This window comes from Poecilia reticulata, chromosome 5, assembly GCF_904066995.2.
Source record: "Poecilia reticulata chromosome 5, P_reticulata-male-v2, whole genome shotgun sequence".
NCBI classification, from domain to species: Eukaryota; Metazoa; Chordata; class Actinopteri; order Cyprinodontiformes; family Poeciliidae; genus Poecilia; species Poecilia reticulata.
In genome coordinates, this window is record NC_088834.1 from 23,326,845 (window position 1) to 23,342,791 (window position 15,947).

General features: G+C 41.6%; 1 protein-coding gene across 4 annotated transcripts in view; it reads right to left on the reverse strand.

Moving 5' to 3' along the window:
- Positions 1-530: 530 nt before the first annotated feature.
- LOC103464969 (paxillin-like) overlaps positions 531-15,947 on the reverse strand; it is a 34,989-nt gene continuing 19,572 nt past the window's right edge. For 2 of the 4 annotated variants that reach the window (XM_008409413.3, XM_017304961.2), the window contains exons 2-14: positions 14,214-14,374; positions 13,993-14,078; positions 13,646-13,791; positions 13,260-13,452; positions 13,026-13,173; positions 10,826-12,169; positions 9,203-9,472; positions 8,707-9,036; positions 6,787-6,945; positions 6,132-6,305; positions 4,479-4,560; positions 4,241-4,389; positions 531-3,261 (exon numbers count right to left, since the gene is read on the reverse strand). In XM_008409413.3, coding sequence (XP_008407635.1) covers positions 2,995-3,261; positions 4,241-4,389; positions 4,479-4,560; positions 6,132-6,305; positions 6,787-6,945; positions 8,707-9,036; positions 9,203-9,472; positions 10,826-12,169; positions 13,026-13,173; positions 13,260-13,452; positions 13,646-13,791; positions 13,993-14,078; positions 14,214-14,374 — 3,509 coding nt within the window. In that variant the 3' untranslated portion in view covers positions 531-2,994. The remainder of the gene's footprint in view (positions 3,262-4,240; positions 4,390-4,478; positions 4,561-6,131; positions 6,306-6,786; positions 6,946-8,706; positions 9,037-9,202; positions 9,473-10,825; positions 12,170-13,025; positions 13,174-13,259; positions 13,453-13,645; positions 13,792-13,992; positions 14,079-14,213; positions 14,375-15,947) is intronic. The other 2 variants (XM_008409411.3, XM_017304962.2) reach the window with 2 other exon arrangements.

The following is a 15,947-nucleotide window of genomic DNA, read 5'->3' on the forward strand; positions in this document are numbered from 1 at the left end:
GAGGGGTTTCCCTGCTTTGCTTTCACCACATCTAGATCCCAGTGACCGATTCTTCACACTATCGTTTCATTCATTCTGTGCTTTGTTCAAGTAAAATGCTTGCTGTGATGTTCCAGCCTTTGATGCCTTGTCTTAGTGTGAAGTTTCCTAAACTGCAGGACAAACCCTGACCCAGTTAGAATGTGAATTAAAAAAGGAGCACGAGTTAATGAGGTGGATATATAATGCAAACTCATTTCTCTAGGGTTAAGTTGTGGTTTCAGTTGCTTCTTTTGAACCATTAACATTTGTTTGCTTTAAAGTGTAATAAGCTGCTTTTTTTGTGTGTGAATTTATCGTTATTTTTCTGTCTGGACCTATAGACATCTGAGGCTAAATGCTGTTTAGCACCGTCAGTTTTATTCATATTTAAAGGTAGGATTTGTGACATACGTTTAGCATCTGAATGTTCAACTAATGCGTCCCAACGGAAACGAAAGGTCAAACGTTGCTCATAACGCAAAAAGGAACAGATACGATGAAGACAGAAATATAAATACTTTTTCCTCTTTTATTTTCAGAGATTCAGTAATCAGAACCCACAAAGGTTTGCACCTCCCCCACACATATTTATAACTCATGATAGCCAAGCGCTACATGAATGTTGACTCCATTTACAAAGCAAAGTTCACATAGTTGGATTAAAAGTAAAAAGCGTTGTTTTTTTTTCCTTTTATTAATTGTCCAACAGAAGCAGAAAATATAAGGCAATTTGAAAATGAGATAAACAAACATGAGCAAACCCGGGACGTTTTCCTCCGGCGGCGCCCACGTCCCCCTCCCGCTACATCCATCACATCCCAATCAGCTACATGTGAACGCCATAATGACGTGTGCTAAACAAACAGCAAGCGCCTCCTCGTCTCATCTGTTACAGTGTATAGTTCAGTTAAAATGCAGCATGACTCCCAGAGTTTAGCTCAAAATTGAAACAAAAAGAAAAGAAACAATCACAGAAAAGGCTTGAGAGCTCCACAGTGTCAGAGACGTTATTGCATCGACACATTTGGCACAAGAAAAACACTTTAAGTCAACCTAAGTCTGGAGTTTTTGTATGAACTTTTTGCACACTGTAAAACCGAAGGCAACGGCATCAACTTGCTGAAAATACTTAAATCTAACGGCCGATTTCACACAAAAAGAGGCTTTGATTGAAAAAAAAAGATAGAAAAGGTCAACATGTACATTTCCCCCTAAAGGCCTGGCCTTCGTTTAGGGTCTTACTCTGATTCCTGACCAGTAAAGGCTAGCATCCAGCTTCCGTCAGTGACCTTTGAACCAATACCTCAGGATGACAACGATTCACAACAAAGACACGGCAGGCTGCATTTCCTCTGTCAGGTGTCCGTCTGTGTTGAAGGAATGAGACCGACTTAACGCTACAGTAGGCTACATGCTAACAGAGCCAGCTCTTTGCATACCAGAGTGAGCCTTTACCTGCTCCAAAACACGCACACACACATACGTATTTTTTTTATCAAAACCGACGAGGTTCAGCATATTCGAGGTGTAGAAATGTAGATGATTGTAACAGCAACTGGCAGCTGGTGCTTGTTAATCTCCAGATAAAAGAAATTGCATGCTTCAGATCAAAACGCACATCTCCACTGTAAATCTTTAACTAGTTTGTAAAGATGCATTTAGAACTGTGATAAATGCACACAAGCTGAAACTGTAAAATGTTGAAAATATTTTAAAAATATAGTTCTGTAGTTGAATAACTGCGAATACAGCAATAAAATGTCAATTTCTAAACAATTTTAGACAGTTTTTCCTCATAAAATGCACCTGCAGTTTAAAACAGATCTCACCAGGTGATATATATTTATATATTAGATTAAAAAACACTAGTGGTTTTTATATTAAATGACACAACACACATGATGATGCATTACATTTAAAAGTATAGCTCAGTACATTTTTCTGGAAATTATTGAGCTAAAAAAGATGCACCAATTGATTGTCCAAAGGTTGGGTGCTTTAGTTCAATGGTCAGCAGGCAAAATTGGATTTTAAATTATATTCATTGTAGGCATTAAGCTTCCACCATTTTCTACCATACATGTATAACCATTGAAATATTCTTCAGCGCTTATATTTTTATTTTCTAACTGATAAAGGTTATTGTTATAGATGGACTGATCAGGATTTTCCAAGATAATTTTAGGTTCCATTTTTAAGTCTAAGCTGTCAATGTTGATTTAACTATTTTGTTTAATATATTAAAAAAAAAGTTAAATGGTGTGTTGAAAATGAAAAATATTTGTTTTCTTATGAAATCTGTAGAAAAAAATAAGAACTAACTGACACGGACATATGAAACACATTTATAGGATGTGAGATTTGGAGTCGGAAGTGATCAAACAGCTCTGTGTTGAAGAAGAAAGCGGAACGTGTTTGTGTACATTTACATATCAAAAAAGTGGTTCAGTTATTCCAAATGGCACATCAGAAATTTCCAAAGTTACAAAAATACATCTTTGATAACCACTCGGTGTCCAAACGCTGCTCGCCAAAACCCTCGTAGTACTTTAAAACTGTTTATATCTACTCCCAGTGGTCCATGCAATCAAGCAGCTGTCTCAGATCTGCAGAAAACCATGTCAACACAGGCCAACCACCAAGTGATGCAAGGTCTTGCCCTGCATCACTTGGAATCGGGGAGGGGGGGAAATACTTTACAGATCAAGCTTAATCATTTACACACAACCAAGGAGAAAGTAACACGTTTCTTTCTCGTTCCTGGCACACTCGGGAACAGCAATAGAAATGAAAATCTCTTTGGGCTCCGTTAAAAGGTCTTTAGTAAAAGCGTAAAAGGTGGCAAATCCAGGGAAGTCCCTTTCAGTGGCATCCCTGATAGAAACATTTCTATCCTCATTGTAATGCGTTTTAGATACACGTAGGTGTGCATTAATCCCCCTTGTGCATTCATACTCTCACGCTCACTGCACACTAGCTGAAGAGTTTGACGAAGCAGCCGTGGCAGTACGGCTTGTCGTTCTGCTCTTTGAAGGTGCCCTTGTTGAGCTGCTTGAGGCAGAAGGCGCACACAAAGTGCTCCGGGTGAAACTTCTTGCCCATGGCGGTGATGCAGCGGCCGGTGATGGGTTTCTGGCAGCCGGAGCACAGGGAGCCGCGGCGCTCGTGGTAATGGGCCTCGCAGTACGGCTGGCCGTCGTGGTCGAAGAAGCTGCCGTTTATGAACGGCGTGAAGCACTCCTGGAAAATAAAGTGGATAACTGAGTCCGGCGTAGCGTGGGGGAATTTATTTTGCAAACTCTTCCGAAAGCTCATCATCACTCTAAAATGGTTCTGTTCAAAATGTGCTGTCTTTTCGATCGGGGCCTTTGAATGTCTCAGGGTGCGACACTTACTACTTTATGTAAATCCTTGAATGGGGAACTGGCAAACTCTTATTTGAACTAGAAATCCATTTGAACCACTGATCTCTGACTTCACTCATGGCACAGTGCTTGGCAAAAGCACATATACTCCATAAGTGTTAGTTTTTCCAAGTTAAAACAACAAAGTTCAATATACTTTATAAAAATTTTGTATACCGATCTGAAGTGGAGAGAAACTGGATTCATGCATTATTTTCTATTAACCCACATTTTACTGAAGTTAAAGAAAATTCAAAATTAACTTTATACAAGCTGCATAGTGTGCTTGTAAAAAAAAAAGAAAAAAAGATGGTATTCCCTGGGTCGGCTGACATTACTTTGATCTACGGAAGCCCAAGAAGTGCCAACTGATGAAAGAAAACAAAAATTCAGATTTTGAAAAACTGTAATCTCTACTGATACTAAATTACACTCAGATTATATCTATTTACATTTTATCTACTTCTGAAATAAAATTGCTTGACTACATTTTATAGGTGTATCAGATTAAAGGTGGTTGAATACAAATATTTGCCACTCTTTACAAATTTTATTTATAAAGAAAAATGCAAAGATCATGCATCCTTTTTGTTTGTCCAGTTAAGAATAACTTCATCTTGATCTGTCTCACAGGTTTGTGGTAAAGCATCTCAAAATGTAGCAAAATTCAAGCATTCCTAACACTCTCACAAAATACTGTAAATCTTGTTAAAAAACAAACAAAAAAAAAACACAATGTCAGACAAAGACGTTATTAAAGCCATGATACATAATAATAATAATCTAATATGTTTGGGATACAGCCAGTGGCTCACCCTGCAGACGAAGCACTCTGGGTGCCAGAGTGAGTTGAGGGCAGAGATGTAGTTCTCCAGGATGGCCCTGGTGCATCCGCCACATTTAGGAGCAAACATGTCAAAGTAGTCCTTTCTGCAGAACGCCTTTCCATCCTTTTCATGGAAACCTAAGCAGAACCAAAGACACAAAGAGGAAAAATTAAAAGCCCCTTAACAAATGAATAACATAACAACAGCCAGTGGGTGTGTCTCCTACCTTCTGGGCCAAAAAAGGATCCACACTGAGCGCAGAAGAAGTGCTCTGGATGCCAGGTCTTGTCCAGAGCTGTCACTACTTTCTGCAAAATCAGAGAAGCAAACGGTCACCTCCTGTCAATCTCTAAAAATTTGAAACAAGAGGAAAATTGAATGTCGGAGCCTCCCTGTGTGTCATGACAGGAGCAACTATCACTGAGGCCAAGAGAGGGCAGAAAAAGTTCACAAACTAAAACCGGCTGCATGATCCTCAGTTTTAGCTGCGTCTTTCAGCAGCTAATGATCGAAGCAGGCACACAATTCATAAAACAGCAAAAAAAAAAAAAAGGAAAAATCTTTAATGCAAAATTTCTGCAGCAGTCACAATTACTAACTGTACACCAGTGTGTTGCCAGGTTCATTAACGGAGACCTAAAAGTGATTTACAGCGTCACCACCAGGAGGAGCAAGAGAGCATAGTGTACAATTTCTGACCAATTTAACTTGAAATCCGTAACAGTAGAAATTTACTCAAGTGGAAAATCTCAGTACTGTTCTGAGTAAGCAAACAATATTTTTAAATGAGGAAGTTAGGCAGTGCATGAGGATTATTAGTAAGGAAGCACTGGCACTGACTCATGTCGACCCCCCTGCAGGCTAAAGTCCACCGTCCACAGCCTGTTTCCCTACAAACGCCTCTGGCACTCTGTGTGTGTGTATGCATGTGTGTGTATGCGTGTGTGTGTATGCGTGTGTGTGTGTGTGTGTGTGTGTGAAAGAGCAGTGACTGGAAAAAGCACCCAAAGGGAGTGTGTCACCGCGAAGATAAGACTGAGTGCTGACAAGAGGAACATGCAGTGACACAGACATACGAGTTTGTCCGTCTGTATCACTGCCGGTAAAGTTTGTGGAAAACTCTGGGAAAAGCTGTGATCTGCTCACAAATTAGTGGAGGATTTTAAATGAATTACTTCTTATCCAATGAAAGCCCTCCGCAGCCATGCAAGTGCCTTGGAAAAATGTTCATATCCGTAAAATCTTTTATATTTTGACACATTAAAACCAGAAAGTTTGACGTATTTTTTTTTTTTAGGATTCTACGTTATAGACCAGCAGAAGGGAGGGAATAATGGTAAAGTGGAAGGAAAATGACATGTAGGGGTACATGTTTTTAAACAACAAAAAGTTAAATCTGAAAAGTGCGGCTTGCATTTGTTTTCACTTCCCCAAAGTAAAAGCAAGTGGGTGCCACGTTTAATGCGACACCCTAAAGTAAATCAAAAGTAGCAACCTTCTACAGGTGACCTAATCAAGTAATAAACTCACCTCTAAGTTGTTTAATAGTTACATCCTGTCCCTGTTAAACTTAAGCTATTTTGCAAAAATGTGGAAAGAAAACTAGAGCCCATTCAAACACTGCAATGTTATAAAATTTTTAAAAACCATCTTAATTCTACAAAACTGATGGCGAATATTTTACATACAAAAGAGAAGTTGAGGTGACCTAAATTCAGCCAGTACCTCACTAACAGGACAAGCAACTTCCATCCATTACTGCTTTTTCCACTGAGGTCTTAATCCATTAGCTTATGAATAAATAAATATCATTATCTGCCCGTCCGCTGCGTATGCATGTGCGTGAGTGAGTGTACGCTTAGAGGAATGCATTACTAACATCCAGTATGGGTCCATTACAGTAGTGGCATCGCGGGGAGAACAGGTTGTGGTAGTCTTTCTCGCAGTAAGGCTGCCCGTCACGCTCAAAGAAGTTCCTGGAGCCTATCTCTTCCTGGCAGTGGGTACACACAAAGTGCTCCGGGTGCCACGTTCTGCCCATGGCAGTCACCACCTGGCGTAGGGGAAGACACGGTGTGTTAAAATGTGATGAGCTTGCTCGGCGAGAGAAAAACCCCGCAGAGCAGCTCAGCAAGAAGCCGTGGGATTACTGCGAGCAGAAGCAGATGTCTATTGAAACGCTAAAAATTCAAAGTAGCACGTTTTTTGGAGTTTCAGATTAGCCCTCGCAGGTAAAATATATAGTCTATAACCAGAGAAATGACTGATTTACAAATCAGAATGTAGGTCAAGTGAGAGAGTCCTGAAGCCTGTTTCATCTGGTTTCTAAGTGTTTGGTAAGCCTGTCACGACAACTAGTTTTGCTGGACAATAAATTGTCCCAGTAAGTATTGCTGTTTAGAGAATATTTTCAATTAATAACGGCAAAATAACACAGCAACATGTGCTAATTATCTGTAGAAATGACAATGCTGGTAAACTGCTCATGGCTGGAAATAGCTTGAATAGCAATCAGGAAGATTCTCTGCCATTACCTGTCCAGCGATCGGTTTCTTGCAGGCACCGCAGACCCCCTTAGCGTTGGTCTGGACGCCGAGTTTGTTGAGGTCAGACTGCAGATTTCCCAGCATGTTGTCCAACTTGTTGGCTGGTTTTGCAGGAGCACTGGTTGACTGGATGCCCTGTGACTGGATCTGATACAAACGGGAAATCGAAATTCATTACACATTTAACAAAAAATAAAACGGAGAAACAGGAAATGTCTCCTTAATTAGGAATTGCAGATGAATAGCCTTGAGTTCAGCATCCAATATGGCTGCTGTGCATATATAAAGTAGTTAGTTACTATTTAAAGCCAGAGACGCAACGCATCCTCCAATTTGGGAATATGTTGATTTGAAAAGAATATAACTACTGTATTACTAATGGTAGCACCACAGCAAATCCCAATGGTTTCCAACTTGCAACTAGCATTGCTCAACTCTGTGACATCATTTCCCCTCCCCAAACTAACCATACTTTATGTTTTACCGTTTCTTTTTTTGTTGTTGTTTTTGTGGTAATGCTAATAGGTTTTGCAGACAATGAGGGGAGTTGAAAGGATTATTCCAGGCCCCATCCACACGGAGACAATTTTAGGTGCATCAGAAAAAGTTTCTTGTTGTATGGGCCATGCACCCAAAGAGAATCGGTGTCTTAAAAGACCAGAAACAATCATTTCTGAAACCAGGTTTCAGAGTGGATACATTTCAGAAGGCCGGTTTCATGTTTCAGTATTTTTTTTACCAATGACCTTGTAGCTACATCTCCGATTCCCGCATTCACCTCATTTTCACAAATACAAACACAGCAGCATTGTGGGTTTTTTTTTCTTTCTGGTCGTTCTCTGACAGTGCTGCAGCGCCGCCGATTCGACTACGTCATTTTCTGTGGTTCTGCATCCTGTCATGTGGACGCAATAGTCTCTGTATGTAAAGAGCACCAGTCTCCCTACTGTGTAAATTTCATATGATTCAACTTGTCTCATGTTTTTATTAGCTTTCAAACCAACCTGTTGAAGACCTAGATGACAAACTAGCAAACTGATTTGATGATAATTTTTCCACAGATAAACAGATTGATATCCTTGCTTTTATAGGATTCTAAATGGCAAGATATATTTGGATAAAGCCTAAATTTTCTCTGCAGACCTTTAGGATGACTCCATATCATCAGCATTGTGTGTGCGTGTATCTGGCTGCTGCAGTGTAAGCACACTCAGACCTTCTCAGATGGAGAGGTTATTGGATCTTTAAGACTCCCACATTCCTCTGGGAGAGAAAATAGCACCTCTGCTCCATGAATGCTATTTTACACAAATGACCTTCTCACCTCTGATGTCATTAAAAAACATTCTGATTCAGGAGTATCAACTCTAAAGTCACTTGTATTAAATTACTATAACAAGTATTCTCTAAAGACATCAACAAAAGGCAGAGTGGACTAAACGACATCAATAACATCAATAAGCCTTTATCTAAACTCATGGGACCTGTTGACTTAAGTCCTACTATAAATGTGGCGGTAACTGTGCTGTCATGTGGCAGATTAGGTTTCAGTTGCACTGCGAGTCTACCATTCCCGAGCGCGGCAGGACACTTAGTGCAATGGGAACTTTGGGGAGTAACAGTCTGCTTCACCCTAAGCTCTTAAATTCTCCTCTGGACTCCAAACACACGGCTTGGCGCCGTCGGATGTCGGAATTAGAAGAGGGGCTCAGTCTCTCAACTCGAAGAGTCACAACCCCTTGTAACCTGGACCGGGTGGATTTCTGACAAAGCCTGTGACCTCAGGCCCAAAAACAGAGCCTGACGGATGGCGGAGCAGCCATGAGCAAATAAATATGTAAGAAGTAAAACGAACCCCAAATGTAAAGAAAATTGAAAGAGAGAGAAAGTATGAGAGGTGATTCATGCCTGCAACGGTGGGAAGATGGGGTCGTACTCAGTCTGACAACCCACTGATACAAACACCTTGGGTGGCAGAGGTGGTGTGATGGGCTTGGGTGGGGGGCTGGGTGATGGAGGGGGAAGAACGGGGGGAGGTGTGGGCTCCCTGGGTGGCGGAGGAGTCGGCTCCTTGGGGGGTGGAGGGGTGGGCTCTCGAGGAGGAGGAGGCGTCGGAGGTGGAGGGGGTAGCGGTGGGGGTGTCTGCCTGACTGGTGGGGGCTTTTTGGGCGGCGGGGGAGTTTGCGGAGGAGGGAGCACTTTTCTCTGTGGGGCAGGTGATTCGGGGGGGATGATGATCTGGTGGAAAGAAGGAGAAAGGAAGGAAAACAGAGAAAGGACAGGAATGCAGATAGAACGGAAAAACCATAAAGGAACTCAAACTTCTTAAAACTGCCAAAACCAGGAACTTAATGTCCAACTTGACAGAGCACAATCCTGATACAGCTCCTTGGCGTCGGTGTACCTTATCCACAGACGGCTGGATCCCTTCCTCCCGCGTTCTCTGAGGGTTGGACATAACGATGACTCCCTCGGTCAGCCAATCATCTGGCTGTTGCTTCCGCCTGCGCTCCACTCGCCCAATCCCCAGCTTGCCCTGCAGCTCCTCAATGAGTCGATCTTGCGAGTTGCTTTTATTAACAATAATTGGTCCCATCTTACGTCTGAGCAATCCCTCCCTGAACATCGGATGCACGTTGGACGTCTCTTTGGTGCGGCGGATTACCGACTTCAGCTGGAGAGCGGATGATAAGGAAGTGTGGGAAGCCGGGTTCATGCCATTTATCGATAAATCCCATTCATACTGCATCGCAAGCTCGACGGTGCCAGTGCTCGACTTCTCACTGCAGAGGCAAAACACTCAGCCACTCACTTCAGGTTATAACTGCCAAAATGCTTCCCATTCAAAAGTTTAATGACTTACGAACCAAAACGACACAACCTCAAATTTAAAAACATTTAAAAAGCATGCTGGATTGCTAAAGTTAGAGATGCACTGAGAAATCTACTGGCGAAGAGGTGTGCCATAATGCACAATTCATAAGAGCCAAAACTTCACACAAGCAGTGACACTCTTTGCTGTGGAAGATTACAATGAAGTCAGAGGCAAACACAGAGACTTAAAACAAAATGTATTTTAGGGACGGATGATGGTAGAAAATCTTGCGACTGCGCTTATGTTGGCAAATATTCCAGTGACAATATCAGTTGCAATATGCACTTTTTTTCTTCTTTTCTCTCTGCCTTTTTGGAAATCTTGGAGTAAAAAATCTTGGAGTTAAAACAGCTGTTACTGATTGATATAGTTGATGATCTACATGCTTAATGTTTGAATAAATGATTGATTTTAAAAACAAAGATTTCCTTGGTTTGGGTTGCAGTTTGTCTGACCACAATGCTGACCAGTTGGGAACCATTGGTCTGGGAATACACACTGAGACAGATGTTAACAGTTAGCAATGTTAACCACACTAAATGCCAACATAAACATACTCTGCAATGATTTCAACTTTGCCTCAAAAGTTAAACGCCAATCTACAGTAGCTGCTCTCTAACTCACACACCAAGTGGAAAATAAAACTCGAGCAGCACATGTCCAGTTCAAATACTGAGAAATTAAACCACCAAATTTCTATAGATGACATCAAAATAAATATTGAGAAATCCATGAGCATTACCAGCACTCTTCGCATCCACTTTTATCTAGCCATCAGACCGACGTCAAAGAAAAGCAAGTGCAAACGTGCGTCGACAACCTTCCAGCAAAGCTTTCGACATCATTGTCAAGACTTCTCCCTCAAGCCATTCTGTGATTGCTGTATGACACCACATGCATCACACTACAGAGAATGAAAAATCTCTCAACATGTTTGTACTATTTCACAACTCCTTCAAGACCTGAACAGCTCACCCAAAATAAGCTTCTTTTTGTTCTGTTTTTATCCATATTTGGGGATAGAAAGTTTTTAGAAATTCTTATGGCACAACCATTGTGAATAGCTTGCTTGAACGAGGAAGTTATAGAAATGCCACATGAGCCGTCAAGTTTCATGACAGCAGCTTATTTTGGGAGAGCCGAGATGCCTACTTGACCGGAAGCCGACAGTCGATCCACAGCGGAGGGCTGCTGTACAGGCAGGTCCAGTGTTGCATCTGGCGTCCCGGGGCAGGAGGAGGGAGTGAAGCACTCATCCATCCAGCTGGACTCAGTCATGGGTGTCAAGGTTCCCTCTCTGCTGTACTCAGGGTAAAGTCCATCTTCCTCCTCCCAGGATTTGTCTTCGTCGCCAGGTACAACACAGACAGGAGGCTGGTTCTCAATCAGTCGATTAGAATCAGGAGTGAGGATTTTATCTAAGGTATCATCCAGTAAAGGTTCGCGGCATGGCCATGTTAAATCCAAGACATCTCCTGTGTTTTCTGGGGAGTACGGGGTGTTCATTGGTACAGTGCCAAGAGATACTGGAGAAGCTCTGGGGCTGCTGGTGCCTGAGGTAGTGAATGTTTTTCTAAAGAGCTGAGGACTACCATTAGGAACCCAAGAGTCCATTTTTGGAACCGTTACTGGACTTGAAAGTCTTGGAAGTGTTACTGGGGAGGAATTTCTTGGGATTGCTTCAGCACCAGAGCTCTTGGGTAAAACTAGAGGAGTGGATTTATTAGGCAGAGTCAAAGGACTTGCAGTCTTTGGAAAGGGACTAGAAAGAAATGGAATAGTCACAGGACTAGAGCTTCGTCCAACTGTGTCGGGACTCACACTTCTCGGGACAGATAGTGGGCTTGAGAGAGCAGGGATGGTCAAGGGACTTGGACATTTTGGAACTGGACTTGAAAGCCTAGGAACGGCTATGGGACTAGACGTCCTTGGAACTGCATCCAGAGGGCTGGACACTAGAACTGGACTTTCACTCTTCGTAACTACTTGAGGACTAAGACTTTTAGATTTTATGTCAGCAGGACTGGGATTTTTTGCTTTAGTGGGACTATGGATTTTAGACTGAGTAACTGGACTCTTGGGTACGGTGGCTGGACTGGAGCTCCTGGCAGAAGCATCTTTAAATGCAGACGCTTTTGTAACCGAAGTATGAGCAAGACTGCCAACTTCTGCTTGGGTGGGAGGCTTCAAAGAACTGGGGACACCGAAGCTCTCCAAACATACCTCAGACGTGATACTTCCATCATGATCTTTCTGCTGGATTTGGGAGAACTGAAGGCTCTTAGAAGATGTGATTACAGTTGGACATGTAGGGACAGAGCAACCGTCCTCATCTATGTGAAGTTCCAATGAAAGAGAAGCAGAAGAAGGGGAAGTGGAGCGCAGAGGAGCATCCTGAGGTGTTATTGGTGGGCTTGCTATGGGTTGGGAAATTGGTGATCCAGCGGCAAAAATAGGGTCACCACACTCCTGATTGACAGACAACTGAGAGCCGGACTGAGTGGGGACAGTGGTGAAATGGAGGTGTTGGACAAACAAAGACAACAAACAGTGATAGAGAAAGAGAAAGAAAAATAAGGGCAAGACAATAGGAAGTGAGTAGAGGAAAAGAACAATAGTGTGTTACAGAAGGTGTTTATGAAACTACAGAATACATAAAAACATAAGTCTGAATTAATGAAATACATTTTAATGCCATTCTAGTTTTCTACATTTTACAGATGACCTCAAAAGGTCATATACTTGAAACCTAAAATAAAGTGCAGTTAAATTTTTTTTACATGTTGTTGCATCACAAACTACACCTTCCTCCGTAACTCTGGTTTTATATTTATTGAGTGTCTCAAGTCTTTTCTAGCCTTTATGATCACTGGCTTTGTAGGTTTATGATTGTACTATGCTCTATCCATTCATTGACGGTGCACTGAACAGTGACAGCATGATAAAAATTTTTTTTTTATTAAAACAAAGGGTTTAAACCCTTCAACTAGTGGCAATAATACTAAGATTCAACATTTAATGAAACTAAATTGAATTTGGGTATGAAAGTTAAGTCTGTACAAGACAAAAATCATACCCTTAGCTGTAACTATGTCCCTGGAAAGCTTAGCCAACGCATGGTTATCTTTTATGGCTGAAAGTCAGCTGCTGATAAAGAAAACGGTAAAACAGAAAACTTTCCATGTGCATGTAAGCAGAACAAAAGAAAACACGTAAAGAAAACCAAGCCATTTAATTTGCACAGTTAAAGTGAAAGAACACAAGAACAAGCAGTCAAAGCTAAAAATACCGCTCAGTGATTAAGTGTGAAAATCTCAAATAGCCAGACTGCCCACTTTTGAACCCCACTCACATTGCTTTGTACTTTGAAGTCAGACAGAGAAGCCATGAGTTCATCCAGCTCTCGTGTGGCAGAGGACGCAGACATTCTGGCTTGTTGCTGAGACAGGGTTTCCGCTTGTCTATCATTCGGCTCATCTGAGACGACCAAGGGTATGGGACTAAAACAGGAAGACACAAAAATGAACTGTGTGACTCGTATTGTTTTTAATGTGGCGACTTATTGCCCACAAGTCTTTGCTCTTACATGGGCGTGGGCACAGAGCTTTCCAGCTCATCCAGAAGGCTCTCCACACTCGGCCGTGCATCCTGGATTCCTCGCGCTGCTATGACATGCTTCGGCTTTTCCAGGGTGGGTGGAGGGATTTTACCGGGAGCAGAGAGCCCGTTCTGCTGGATGTGGCGGATGGTGCTGCTTGCAGGCAGAGGTGGAGCTACTTCTTAAAAAAAAAGATTAATTTCAATCTTCTGTGCACATACAAAGTTAATTTGACTGCAAACTCAAACACAACAGCAGAACAAGCAAAGCACAGCACAGGAAGCAGAATCGCCCAACCACAAAAACAGAAGTGTTAAATATAAATGGTGACATGTCTGTCCTTTCAGAGAATTATGAGAAATTGAAGGAAGCACCTTCTGTGGGGAAGGCAGGGGTGCTCTGCTGGACGGCGTTGAGCTCCAACAGCAGGCGGTCCAGTTCAGACAGGTTGCTGCCCAGTGACGAGTTCATGGCAGCCGGTGATGATGACGACTCACTGGTCTTCTGCTTGTTAGGAAAACTGGACAACAAAAATAAAACAAGTGTTTAGAAACCTGTACGTGTTTTAAAAATCCATATTTTCTTGGTTTTTCTAACATAGAGCAATGCCAAATGTTAAAATAAGCTTTTGTATGACTATGGGAATATCTAATTGTTACATAAAGTCTCTACCATCTAAGGTTTTAAAAAGCTAATTAAACCCATCACGCATCATCCTAACCTGTAAACGTGGTCCTCCTCTCCACTGGGTTGGTTTGGACTGCTGCTTTCTCTAGACCACTGACTTTTCTGAGCTGAGCTGAATGACTGAAAAATAAGAATAGAAAGCAATCATCCACCAATGAACTGGCAAATTTACACTCGTTCCTCAGAGAAGTCATGCAATTTTGTTGCAACAGCTTTGGACGAACACAATGACACGTAGAGCGCGTGTTCATTTACCTCCGAATCATCTACTCCATTCAGACTTCTCTCCGGCGGAGAGCAGATGTCTTTCTGGTCCTGACCCCCAACAGGCAGGGAGTAGGCGGCTTCGTCAGACAGGAAGAGTGAGCATTTGGAAATGTGGGATGTTGTGGACTCGAGGTCCGCCAACAAAGCATCTAAGAAAGAAAACAAAGATCAGGACACACTTAATTTTGATACTGATCTTAAGTTTAACTGTAGTATTTTTGAAATTAAATGATACTCTCCTAGTTAGTATCAAAATAGGAAACTAAAAGACCAGACTGATGATTTTTAGCTTGATTGGCAATGATTAGAACCTTAGCAATTGGAAACACCACATATTCAATCATTCTGCAAATGTATCATATGTTAGCATCTCCAGCTAGCACTGACCTTTAAGCAGAATGCAGGTAAGCTAAACCGAGAGCAGCATAACTGATCTGTTTTGCCCATTTGAGCTTTCAACCCAAGTCTGGCATGCAACATGAAATGTTGGCAGCCTTTTAAAAAACTTAGAACTATGGTAAAGATCCAGATCCAATAAAGAACAGCAGAACAGAAGCTGCTGTTCAGCTAATTGTGCTAATGCTAACTGTGCAAATTGCTAATATTAAATGCTAAAAAGAGTTTAAAGTGGAAGTATTATGTACATTCCAGTCACATTTTTATTAACATCATCAAGTAAAAATACATTATCAAAGCATTTGTCAAAAATGTTTTGCATTTATCAAAAAAAAAAAAAAATGGACACTTTGAAAATGGGCCTTTGTCTCTTTAAGAACCTCCTACACTGACACTCTGCCATCAGCATATTATCACAACCATGCTTGTACATGCCTTCCATTAACGCTGATTACAGGCATTTTGGTTGGTATGATCAACTCAACAGACTTGCAGATCCACCAGATGTTTGGTAATTGCTGCTGCCGCTAGTCTGGTGGAGCAGTGTGGGCGGAGTTGTGTTCTGTGGGGTGGAAACTTAGCTGGAGACTGCAGCTCTATGGAGGAGCTTTGGGCTAGTGTGAACACTGCAAGGCTGCCATGGGAGATTCAAAGATTTCCCAAGCATGCATGAATGAGTCAAAGCAACACTTGGTGTATGCGTTTTATGAGACAAAAACGTTGTAACATGATATAAAAAAGTCAATTTTAAAATATAATCACTATTTGTTTTGAAATAAAAACATATTTAAAACAGTAAAATCCTTTTTTTACAGTGAACAATTAATAACAGCTCATGTCTGAAAGGTTAGAAAATAATATTTTCCATCGCTGTTCTTATATTTTTACATCCTGTGGCTCTTGCAGAGAAACTGGACTGAGCTAACGTCAGTAAATGCAGGTTAAAATTTTACCAAAATGGAAATTGTCAACTAAAGAAACCTTCTGGATAAGCACCTTTCCCAGCTTCCCTGAAGTTTGAGAAAACATTATTGCAAGCAAAACCATATAAAGTCATTATTAAAAATATCTACACCTTCCTCTTTTTGCTAAACGGAAATAAAACTATGCAATCCAGCCTCCCCTGTCTGAGTACTCCACCATGTACTCCTTGTAAGTAATGTTCAACTCATCGTGCATTCTGCTCGCAAACCATCCCCAAGTAATTACTGCTTCTTTCGCAATCTGTCAAAACCCCATGTGAGCTGACATCAGACAATCTGAGGTTGTAAAAGTTGAATCACGCAGGCTGTGACAGCCACTCCTTTGGTTACTTAATGACCCTTC